Source organism: Esox lucius, chromosome 17 (assembly GCF_011004845.1).
Source record: "Esox lucius isolate fEsoLuc1 chromosome 17, fEsoLuc1.pri, whole genome shotgun sequence".
Lineage (NCBI taxonomy): Eukaryota > Metazoa > Chordata > Actinopteri > Esociformes > Esocidae > Esox > Esox lucius.
Window position 1 is genome coordinate 47,383,722 of NC_047585.1, and position 13,571 is coordinate 47,397,292.

General features: G+C 40.9%; 1 protein-coding gene across 4 annotated transcripts in view; it reads right to left on the reverse strand.

Moving 5' to 3' along the window:
* The window catches only part of si:dkey-49n23.1 (semaphorin-3D), a 120,358-nt gene that overhangs the window by 76,152 nt on the left and 30,635 nt on the right, over positions 1 to 13,571 (reverse strand). For 3 of the 4 annotated variants that reach the window (XM_029113890.2, XM_020044931.3, XM_020044932.3), the window contains exon 2: positions 5,656 to 5,864. In XM_029113890.2, coding sequence (XP_028969723.2) covers positions 5,656 to 5,809 — 154 coding nt within the window. In that variant the 5' untranslated portion in view covers positions 5,810 to 5,864. The remainder of the gene's footprint in view (positions 1 to 5,655; positions 5,865 to 13,571) is intronic. The other variant, XM_020044930.3, reaches the window with a different exon arrangement.

Below are 13,571 nucleotides of genomic sequence, written 5' to 3' on the forward strand. Positions count from 1 at the left end.
GACAACATACAGACCACACACAGACCATAGACAACATACAGACCACATACAGACCATAGACAACATACAGAACACACACAGACCATAGACAACATACAGAACACACACAGACCATAGACAACATACAGACCACACACAGACCATAGACAACATACAGACCACACATAGACCATAGACAACATACAGACCACACACAGACCATAGACAACATACAGACCACATACAGACCATAGACAACATACAGACCACACATAGACCATAAACAACATACAGACCATAGACAACATACAGACCACACACAGACCATAGACAACATACAGACCACATACAGACCATAGACAACATACAGAACACACAGACCATAGACAACATACAGACCACACACAGACCATAGACAAAAGACAGACCACACATAGACCATAGACAAAAGACAGACCACACACAGACCATAGACAAAATACAGACCACACAGACCATAGACAACATACAGACCACACACAGACCATAGACAACATACAGACCACATACAGACCATAGACAACATACCGACCACATACAGACCATAGACAACATACAGACCAGACACAGACCATGGACAACATACAGACCACACACAGACCATAGACAACATACAGACCACACACAGACCATAGACAACATACAGACCACATACAGACCATAGACAACATACAGAACACACACAGACCATAGACAACATACAGACCACACACAGACCATAGACAAAAGACAGACCACACACAGACCATAGACAAAAGACAGACCACACACAGACCATAGACAAAATACAGACCACACATAGACTATAGACAACATACAGACCACACACAGACCATAGACAACATACAGACCACATACAGACCATAGACAACATATAGACCACATACAGACCATAGACAACATACAGACCAGACACAGACCATGGACAACATACAGACCATAGACAACATACAGACCACACACAGACCATAGACAACATACAGAACACACACAGACCATAGACAACATACAGAACACACACAGACCATAGACAACATACAGACCACACACAGACCATAGACAACATACAGACCACACATAGACCATAGACAACATACAGACCACACACAGACCATAGACAACATACAGACCACATACAGACCATAGACAACATACAGACCACATATAGACCATAAACAACATACAGACCATAGACAACATACAGACCATAGACAACATACAGACCACATACAGACCATAGACAACATACAGAACACACACAGACCATAGACAACATACAGACCACACACAGACCATAGACAACATACAGACCACACATAAACCATAGACAACATACAGACCACACACAGACCATAGACAAAAGACAGACCACACACAGACCATAGACAAAAGACAGACCACACACAGACCATAGACAAAATACAGACCACACATAGACCATAGACAACATACAGACGACAGACAGACCATAGACAACATACAGACCACATACAGACCATAGACAACATACAGACCACATACAGACCATAGACAACATACCGACCACATACAGACCATAGACAACATACAGACCAGACACAGACCATGGACAACATACAGACCACACACAGACCATAGACAACATACAGACCACACACAGACCATAGACAACATACAGACCACATACAGACCATAGACAACATACAGAACACACACAGACCATAGACAACATACAGAACACACACAGACCATAGACAACATACAGACCACACACAGACCATAGACAATATACAGACCACATACAGACCATAGACAACATTTTGCATACCTTTGGAGAATTGGTAATATACAGCTCCGGAAATAATTGAAAAATAGACTTTTTCTTTCTTTTCCAAAATAGTTGAAAAGGAAGGGTTTGAATGAGGAACAGTAGTGTTCAACTTGCAGTGGTCTCTTAATTGGCAACTCGACCACGCAGCTCATTTTTGTTCTAGTATCATTGTATTGTGCTCATTGAAACAACCTCAACCGTCTTTTTCCAGAGCAGCCTGTATTTCTCCTCCTCCTGTTGTTTCTAATGATTGGGTTATCACTAGTTAGCTGTTGTTTCTTAAGATTGGGTTATCATTAGTTAGCTGATGTTTCTTATGACTGGGTTATCTTTAGTTAGCTGATGTTTCTTATGACTGGGTTATCTTTACTTTGCTGATGTTATTGTGACTGGGTTATCTTAACTAAGCTGTTGTTTGTTGTGACTGGGTTATCATTAGTTAGCTGTTGTTTGTTGTGAATAGGTTTTCTTTAGTTAGCTTGTGTTTGTTGTGAATGGGTTATCTTTAGTTAGCTGATGTTTGTTGTAACAGGGCTATCTTGTGACAGGACTTTCTTCTAGGTTTTATATGAAACCCAAAAGAATCATATCACGAGAAATTCTTGGAGATCCCTGTTAAAGATCACTCCCCCTCCCCTGAAAATGTTGGACAATTTATATGACCCACAGGACCCCCCCCCCCCCCCCCCCCCGCTGTCTGTCTGTGTAAATCCTGGCTCCAGGCATATGGGGCCTTGATATTGCATAAGGTGTTGATCTAAATGACTCTATTCTTCTGAGCGCTGAGTTTTCCAACAACTGAACACCAGGTCATGGAAGCTCTCCCATACCACCCTGTTCTCTCCTTACACAGCTCCCCACCAACACTGAAACAGATATATACATGTTTGTATTGTAGGATTCCAATAACAGTTTAAATTATCTCGCTAATGAATCATATCACACAGAGATTACAAAGGGAGCATGATCTGAAGCACCAAGAAAACCCGATATTATAGATAAGAAGCGATGTTTCCATCCTCAGCCTGAGAGGAACTGACCTCAAGCAGACTGACTGGAAAATCTTTCCAAATTCCCTTTTCACTCTTTCAGTCTCTCTCCCTGTCTCTCTGTCACTGTCACTGTCTCTCTCTATCTCTCTTTTTCACACGCTCTCCATCTGTCTCTCTCTATATTTGTCATTGTTTCTCTCTTCCTCTCCTTGCTCATCTCTCCCTTTCTGTCTCTCTCCATCCCTGCCTGTCTCGCCCTGTCTGTCTCTGGACGTCAGAGTTAACCCTAGAGAGTGACCTCCGGAACCCAGCTGGGCCAACGCTTCCTGAGAGAGGAGAGGAGGGAGCTCACAGGGTGTTATCACACATACATACAATACAAAGCAAGCATGATATCTTCCCACCACGCAACCCTCTGACTGCTCTACATTGTGTTTCTCCTACTGCTCAGCTAATAGGAGGACCACACACATTGTCCCCAGGGGTGAAAGGACTTCTGGGGTGGACAGGGAAGCAGACTGTCAAGCAGTCAAACTCACAACACACACACGCTACTGATTAGAGAGGCAGTACAAGCGGTTTTCCTTACAAGTATCATACTGATATTTTACTGTCTTGTACTAATATGTCACATTATTAAATCGATAGTTTAGTCTCATGGCAGAATAGACTGATAATTTACATTCTTGTTGTAATACGGTATAATACTGATTCTTTACAGTCTTGTACTAATACATCACAGTATAATACTGATTCTTTACTGTCTTGTACTAATACATCACAGCATCATATTGATTCTTTACTGTCTTGTATTAATACATCAGTGTATAATACTGATGCTTTACTGTCTTGTACTAATACATCACAGCATCATATTGATTCTTTACTGTCTTGTATTAATACATCACATCATCATATTGATTCTTTACTGTCTTGTACTAATACATCACAGTATAATAGTGATTCTTTACTGTCTTGTCCTAATACATCACAGCATCATACTGATTATTTACAGTCTTGTACTAATACATCACAGTATAATACTGATTCTTTACTGTCTTGTACTAATATGTTACATTATTAAACTGATACTTCACTGTCTCACAGCCGAATAGACTGATATCTTACAACATTGCTGCTTGAAGGTATTTGAACCCTATAGGAACAAATTGTGTCTGGCTTGTAATGTCTTCTTCAATTCCTGCCACAGCATCTCGATTGTACTAAAGTCAAAACTTCATCAATACAAAACATCTTCTTTCTCCAGTGTCATTCTTTGGTAGATATCTTTCAATGCTTTGGGTCGTTGTCTTGTTGTGAGGCCCATTTTTGACCCAGCTTTAGTGCCGTGTCTGATAGTCTGATGTTCTCTTCAAGAATCCCTCTGGCTTGGGTGACCTTGTGTGGTGTGGGTGACCTATTGTGGTGTGGGTGACTAAAAAGGCCAATTCTGTCCAGAGAGACTTCCAGAAACATTCAGTATGTCCAGGGAGTCCCTGGCAAAGATGGGCAGTTAAGATGTGTTCATTTCTGACAGCAGAAGTTTCTTTCTAATAATTCTCCAATGAATGCCATTTCGATTCAGTGTTGTTCTTATTGTTGAAGCACAGTAATCTGAGATGCTAAACTTAGATACTAGTAACATTCTTAAGCTAACTATGAAAAAACCTCAAATACCTCTGTCCAAATACAACCCTGTTTCCCAAGAAGTTGGGGCGCTGTGTAAAATCTAAAGAAAACAGAATGCAATGATGTGCAAATCATTTAAACCATATATTCAATACAAAATTTCCAAAGATAACATATCAAATGTTCAAACTAAGAAATGTTATAGTTTCTTGGAAAATATATGCCCACTTTGAATTTGATGGCAGCAACATGTTTCATATAACCTGGGACAAGTGCAACAAAAGAGAAAAAAACTAAAATCAAATTCTATATGGGAATATATTTTTCCACAAACAATAACATTTCTGTTTCAAAATTTGCTATGTTGTCTTTGTACTATTTTCAATTATGCTGTATATATGGATAAATGATCTGCCCATCATTGAATTCAACTTTTTTGGAAACAGGGTTGTACAACAGCGCAGTGCCAACTTCATTAAGCAAAAGAGGCCAGGATCCTTCGGGTCTGTTGGATGGGAATGTCGTGGAGGCAGCTTGGAAAACAGGATGTCCTGTTACAGTGCTGTTTCAGCCCTGTTTACAGACTGCAGGTGTTACAAAATAATTTCAACCATCTTCACCTCAAGTGCATCCTCTGAATCCCTTGAAACTGTAGCCTTACGCATTAACACTGTAGCCTTACGCATTAACACTGTGGCCTTACGCATTAACACTGTAGCCTTACACATTAACACTGTAGCCTTACGCATTAACACTGTAGCCTTACGCATTAACACTGTAGCCTTACACATTAACACTGTAGCCTTACGCATTAACACTGTAGCCTTACGTATTAACACTGTAGCCTTACGCATTAACACTGTAGCCTTACGCATTAACACTGTAGCCTTACACATTCACACTTTAGCCTTACACATTAACACTGTAGCCTTACGCATTAATACTGTAGCCTTACGCATTAACACTGTAGCCTCACGCATTAACACTGTTGCCTTACGCATTAACATTGTAGCCTTACACATTCACACTTTAGCCTTACACATTAACACTGTAGCCTTACGCATTAACACCAATCAATCAAAGGGAAGTGAGAATGAGTCTTGAGTCCGTCCCCTTTGTCAAAGGAGCATAAAATAAACAAAACTGCCTCTTGTAAAACAAAGCAATTTACGACACAACACCAGACCAGTAATGGGGTTAATCTACCTGTGTTTGAAAGCTGCAGACGGGGTCCGCTCTGTTTCCCGGTTGTTGCACTGGATTCCATGATGGTGGTTGATAGTAGCAACAGCATCAGCTTCAGGGAGACATCTTGAAGAGCCCAGGTCTTCCCTGGTCCCAGGGTCTTCATCTGGATCATTCCAGAAAACACAGCTCCTCTCTTTCACTTCCCTCACTGGACCCTCCGGTACCTTCTAGAGACAGAAAGAAAGTCATGTAAAAACAAGTACTGCACCAAGTAAAAAAATCATTTGACTGGGGAGAAGTGCTCGTTTTTTCTAGTCAAATTTTCTGACTGGAGTCATTCAGCAACATGAAAAACCACATCATAATTCTTCAAATGTATAAAATAAATACAACCTGAAAGTTTTGGAGCTTTTGAAAGATTAATTTAAAACATGTAGTGCCAAGTTTGCACATGTATAAATGTTCCCTAACAGGGCAGGGCGCCCAGGTACTATTAAGAGGTAGGTATTAAGACATTAAAATATGTTCCTGGGTAAACATTTAGACCTTGAATCCATTTCTATAGAAATGATAACTTCTCAGACATTGTTCATGGTAACTGCTGACGGTCAGGTAAACTAGGTTACTCAATATTTCTGGGAATGAGTGATGTTGTAAAGAATATTTCCATTCATGGTCAGATCTCAGGAAGACAAGCTTGATAATGAACAACATGTATAGTCATAACATCCTGCCCCTTCTCTCTCTCTCTCACTCTCTCTCTCTCATTTGCTTCTCTTTCTCTTGGACTCTAATTTCTCTCAACTCTCTCTATTTGTGTCTCTCTGTTCACACCACTTTAAATCAAGCCAAGGAGACAGTTGAATCCTTGTTTTCTAAATAAATACTGAAGTGAAGACAACGATTTCCCCCCAGATTCAAATACACAAACAAACACACACACACAAACAAACACACTCAAGTTTCCAGCTGTAATAAGAAATATAGCCGTTAATATAATTCACAGTCTTGTTCCAATCAGAGAACCCAATGCATCGCATCCCAATTTCCGCCATCATGAAAAATATGAAGTACCTCAAAATCAATCAATCAATCAAAATTTATTTATAAAGCGCTTTTTACAACAGCAGTTGTCACAAAGTGCTTTACAGAGACACCCGGCCTTAAACCCCAAGGAGCAAACAACAGCAGTGTTGAATTTCAGTGGCTAGGAAAAACTCCCTAAGAAGGTCGAATTTTAGGAAGAAACCTAGAGAGGACCCAGGCTCAGAGGGGTGACCAGTCCTCTTCTGGCTGTGCCGGGTGAGATATTAAGAGTCCAATTGGAATAATAAATAAATTTATCTTGGCTAAATCCAGAGTATATTTGATTTTAGACTAGGTCAGAAGTATGACCAGGTGGACAAGGACAGGAACAGCAACGGTCCCCCCAAACCAGGTAATCCGCAGGTGTGGACCAGGACCTCATCTCCTTCTAAAATTTAAAATTGGAGGAAACTGAGAAAAGTTAGTAGTACATCCCTCATGTCCCCCAGCACAATAATATAGCAGCGTAACACCTTGGAAACTGAGACGGCCTCCAGGGTCAACCACCATCATGAAAGACATGAAGTACATCCGTGGTCAACCACCATCAAGAAAGACATGAAGTACCTCCAAGGTCAACCGCCATCATGAAAGAAATGAAGTACCTTCAGGGTCAACCGCCATCATGAAAGACATGAAGTACCTCCAGGGTCAACCGCCATCATGAAAGACATGAAGTACCTCCAGGGTCAACCGCCATCATGAAAGACATGAAGTACCTCCAGGGTCAACCGCCATCATGAAAGACATGAAGTACCTCTGGGGTCAACTTCTTGACATCAACTTAGGGTCCACTTAGGTGCCAAGTCAAGGAACAGGTCACTAAAGCAAATAACACTTCAGGAGACAGAGTTAAATGTTTATGTTCTGTTTACACATCATACTGGGCAAAAACCTAATCTGGACTAAGAGGGCATTCACGAAGGACAGAACAGAAAAACTGGGATCAAAAAGGACTGGTTTTCTATCAGACATTTTGGGTTCAAGGAGGATTGTTTTTCTTTCAGATATTCCGGTTCAAGGAAGATTGGTATTCTTTCACATCCTTTGGTTCAGGGAGGATTGTTTTTCTTTCAGATATTCCGGTTCAAGAAAGATTGGTTTTCTTTCACATCCTTTGGTTCAGGGTGGATTGGATTTCATTCAGATACTTTGGTTCAAGGAAGATTGGTTTTCTTTCACATCCTTTGGTTCAGGGTGGATTGGATTTCATTCAGATACTTTGGTTCAAGGAAGATTGGTTTTCTTTCACATCCTTTGGTTCAGGGTGGATTGGATTTCATTCAGATACTTTGGTTCAAGGAAGATTGGTTTCTTTCAGATGCTATGGTTCAGGGAGGATTGGTTTTCCTTCACATACATTGGTTCAAGGAGGTACACAGTACAACCTGACCTTAGCAGATGCGTTAGAGTTGGGAAGCTGGTGTGTATGTGTGTGTTTGTGTGCATTTTTCTTCTCCTTGATTGGGATGATATCAAGGTGTTTAGGGATGGAATGCTGTCTTTGACAAAGGGTGTCCTTGACTTCCAACACAATCAATGCCTGCTACCTGGAAGCTACTCAAACTGAAATCTCCCCCCAGCACCCCTAGTTAGTTTCCCACAGATTATTTGTCCCTGGTCACCTCGTATTTACCTCCTGGTCACCTCGTATTTACCTCCTGGTCACCTCGTATTTAACTCCTGGTCACCTCGTATTTACCTCCTGGTTACCTCATATTTACCTCCTGGTCACCTCGTATTTACCTCCTGGTCACTTCGTATTTACCTCCTGGTCACCTCGTATTTACCTCCTGGTTACCTCGTATTTACCTCCTGGTTACCTCATATTCCTCCGGGAAGAGTTGTAACGTTGTTGTCCGATCTAATAGTCACATATTTCCATCAAGTTCTCCATTGTATCTACAGTCATGAGTCCTACAGTCATGTGATATTTACACCGACGGGAGTTCCTGCTCTTAATGGACAAACTAAGACTTGTAATGAGACAGAGATGGACAGGATCTGTAATCTGGTTGGTTGGTGTTCAGTCCTTAGCAGGGCAATGTTACAGCCTAGGATCTGTAGCTGGGTGGGACTAGTGCTGGTTTTAAGGAGGTCCAAAAGGCCCCAGAACCCAGACAGGAGTTTGGGTCTCCTCAGAGGACCTAATGATGATTGAAACCATGTCTCTGCAATTCACTCTTAAACAAGGTTACAGAAAGAAAGGGAACTACTGCTTCAAATGTTTTAATATGTCATTCAAATATCAGGTATTTTCCCCACCTGGTTTCAACTTCTGACACAAAACATGCAAGGGGCTAAATTAAATAAGCACTTAGAGAACGAGTCCCTTGGTCACAATCAATCTCCATTAATTTTATTATGGTCCCCATCATTCTTAGCTGACACTTGCCAATATAGAATATTATTTTAGTTTCCTCAGATAAAGATGAACTGCCATCAAGGCTTTTAGACAGAAATACTCCAGGAGTCCCAATTCACTCCCTTCGCTAGGCACCTGCAGTAAAACCAGTCTGAGTGAAGAACTGAGGGCACGGCCCACGCATAAAACCAAAAACAGGCCAATCAGTCTTGGAGGTATTAAGATGTCACCAAGGAGAGGCTATAAAGCTGTCACCTCCTCTCTTCCTCTCCTCCTCCAGAGTCACCTATTTTCCGCTCCACAGCTGTTCTGGATAATTCAGTTACCAAGATGTGGTGTAATAAAAATATCCAAGACAACCAACATGGCAGTTAGCATCTCTGGTTGTGGTGTTTCTAGAACTCCATCTCACCACAGAGAACCACAGCAGCCACACAAACACTAAAAGGCTAGGAGTCAAACAACTCACTTTGGGAATTCACTAGGCACGGAAATACAGCACAAAGACTAGCCCTTTCCATCACAATACCTATTTTAGGAGCTGTTATTCAGTCACACTCACAGAGAGAGAGGGATTGAGAGAGAGACAGAGAGAGGGTTAAGAAATAAGGTTAAATGGTATAGATAATCTTTGCAATTTCCATATACTTGATATCCTTTAATCAACAACATGGCTTATTTTATACCAGCTTAGAACACAAAGTACATTGTTTGACCTTAGTAGGAAAAAGAAAATATAGATAGACAAGTTTTACTCAACGTTGGGAAAGGTGATGTAGAGACAAGTCTTACTCAATGTTTCTACTTAAAGAAAAAACATGACTGGTTGTTAGGGTGAAATGGAATTGCATGGTATTTTCCTGGATCGCTAAATTGTCCTTTTCTTGGTAATTAAAAATAAAGGGTTGAATGAAGGGTTGGATACAGACTAAGGCATTCACAGTAGTAATGAAGGGTTGGATACAGACTAAGGGATTCACAGTAGTAATGAAGGGTTGGATACAGACTAAGGCATTCACAGTAGTAATGAAGGGTTGGATACAGACTAAGGCATTCACTGTAGTAATGAAGGGTTGGATACAGACTAAGGCATTCACTGTAGTAATGAAGGGTTGGATACAGACTAAGGCATTCACAGTAGTAATGAAGGGTTGGATACAGACTAAGGCATTCACAGTAGTAATGAAGGGTTGGATACAGACTAAGGCATTCACAGTAGTAATGAAGGGTTGGATACAGACTAAGGCATTCACAGTAGTAATGAAGGGTTGGATACAGACTAAGGCATTCACAGTAGTAATGAAGGGTTGGATACAGACTAAGGCATTCACAGTAGTAATGCAGGGTTGGATACAGACTAAGGCATTCACAGTAGTAATTAAGGGTTGGATACAGACTAAGGCATTCACAGTAGTAATGAAGGGTTGGATACAGACTAAGGCATTCACAGTAGTAATGCAGGGTTGGATACAGACTAAGGCATTCACAGTAGTAATTAAGGGTTGGATACAGACTAAGGCATTCACAGTAGTAATGAAGGGTTGGATACAGACTAAGGCATTCACAGTAGTAATGAAGGGTTGGATACAGACTAAGGCATTCACAGTAGTAATGAAGGGTTGGATACAGACTAAGGCATTTACAGTAGTAATGAAGGGTTGGATACAGACTAAGGCATTCACAGTAGTAATGAAGGGTTGGATACAGACTAAGGCATTCACAGTAGTAATGAAGGGTTGGATACAGACTAAGGCATTCACAGTAGTAATGCAGGGTTGGATACAGACTAAGGCATTCACAGTAGTAATGAAGGGTTGGATACAGACTAAGGCATTCACAGTAGTAATTAAGGGTTGGATACAGACTAAGGCATTCACAGTAGTAATGAAGGGTTGGATACAGACTAAGGCATTCACAGTAGTAATTAAGGGTTGGATACAGACTAAGGCATTCACAGTAGTAATGAAGGGTTGGATACAAACTAAGGCATTCACAGTAATGTTGAAGAGTTGGATAAAGACTTATTAACAATAAATGCAAAATGACTTCAAAAATGCTTAGCTTATAAAATAGTAAATCTGTTTGGCTTCCAACTGGGCATTCCACAATTCACCCATTCTCTCGAACTGATGGCAATGCTTGATTTATGTCAATATACTAGAGTTACTGTTTGGGTGGCTCACACACACACACACACAAACACACACACACACACACACGCACACAAGTGCAAGCACACGTACACGCACATTGAAATTATACACATAAACACACTAAGACACAATAATTCAATTATATTGAGGGTATTCATACTAGTTAATTTGGTATTCCAGAGAGATTTGATCCCCTGAGAGAATTCCTAAAAGACATCTACTTCCTGCACAGAGACATTGTGTGAAAGACAGAGACACCACTGCATTGCTGGCTCCCTTCCGACTCACTGCGTTCCTTGCAGTGAACTACCCAGCTTCTCTTCCTGGGGGCAACACAAAACATAAACAATGACATCCTGCAGAACAATAGGGACAAATAATGCCTGACACAGGGAACAGGAAGCCATTTGGGCTTCAGAAGTTGCCTCGTTCTGCTGCTTGGTATATCTCTCCAGAAGCCTGTGGGAATTGCAAGACAACAGTTGGTGTCTGTCTAAGGGAATTCAGTTGGATAAGCAATCTATCTAGGTGTCTGTCTGAACTGAAATTATCTACCTGGATGACAAGTGATACGTGTAGATACAGACATTCCAAATTGTAGAGTTCTCCTCAGAAGCCTCTTTAGACCGGAGGCAAATGGGTCATGGTCAAAAGTGGCACGCTATATAGGGAACAGAGTGCACTTTGGGACACTCACACTTTGTATAGGGCGACAATATACTAGTGTCTAGGTTTCTACTGACCATAAACAAACAAACTGTGCTGTGCTTGGTTTTTTAGTGTATTTAAATATGGGGTGACTCCCAATGACGACACGAAAGATGAAGCAACATCCCTCTAGTCTGGCAAGTCCCTCTAGTCTGGCAAGGCGCATGGTAAAGGGCTCAACAGATCACAGACTGTGGGACGCCATCTTTGGCAAAATCTGCGGTAAGATGCTCCGTTCAAGAACCTTCAAGTAAAATATCGAACTTATCCTTGGTTCTCCCATGAACAATCTAACCTTTTTCTGCTAAAAAGAATCAGGCCTGGGCCTTAGCTAGGAAAACTGGTGCCCCAGCAGATTGGCTGCTTTTTAGGCAATTAAGAAATAATTGTACCGTAGCTGTCAAAAAGGCTAAGCTAAATCCAATTATTTCCTTAGTGCAATGTCCGATTCGGCCAGAAATACTTAAGAATTTTGGAAAACCGTTCACTAAAACGTGGAAATTCGGCTATTTGCCTGCCCAAGCAAATTATTTCAGACTCCTGTAAGTGAAAAAAATTAGATCTGTGATGCTTTTAATACGCACTTTATCTCTGCTGGTTTTTTATTTGAACATAATAATAGACATTGTATTCTTGACCAGGCTGCTGACATCCTGTCTTATTCCCGTCCATTAGTTTCCCTGGAAAATGGTCATCCTATTTTTTGTTTTCAAACACTGACAGAAGCAGAGGTTCTTGGTGACCTCTGTGCCTTTGATTAAAAAAAAATCATAGTCACCGATCTGTACTTTCTCAAGTGTGCGCCCCCCCTTATTGCTAGCTCTGTGACACACATTTTTTATTTAACATTAAGTACAGGAATTATCCCCAAAGTGTAGAAAATGGCTTACGTTCTGCCTTTACATAAGGGAGGTGATTTTATTGACTTGGATAATGATCGACCTATCTCTAGGCTCCCCTGTCTAGCTAGTCATTAGTCCATTAAACAATTAGTCTTTTCTTTCTGCACACAGTATACTAAACATCAATCAATCTGGTTTCAGACCTAAACACAGCACCGCTACGGCTACCACGTTTGTTGTCAATGATATTGTTAATGCCCTGGATGATTGAAAGCACTGTGCTGCATTGTTGGTAGACTTGTCAAAAGCTTTTGACACTGTAGACCATGACACTCTCGAGTAAATTGTCATCTATGGGACTGAGTGCTGATGCCTGCAGATGGTTTTATGACTATTTGAAAGATGGAACTCAGGCTGTTGTGGTCGACGGCATGAAGTCCGAGCCCCTAGAGCTACTTAAAGGGGTACCACAGGGCAAAAAATGGGTTCACTTTGATTTTTGCTTTATATAAATAATAAAATAGTAATTGTAACTTCCATTTTTATGCTGATAATACTGTGTTGTATTCTATTGCTCCCTCAGCTGATGTAGTGTTTGAGAAGTTGGAGTCTGATTTTAAGCTTGTTTTAAATGCTAATAAAACGAATGTAAATGTAGCTGCAAGCAGCAATTAGGGGTCCAAGCAAACAAAGCGCAAGACAAGGATTGGCCACACAAGCCAGAGATTAGGCCCAGCAATTCGTTTTTTGCGTTAGGCGGTAATGAGCGTTTAAACAGAT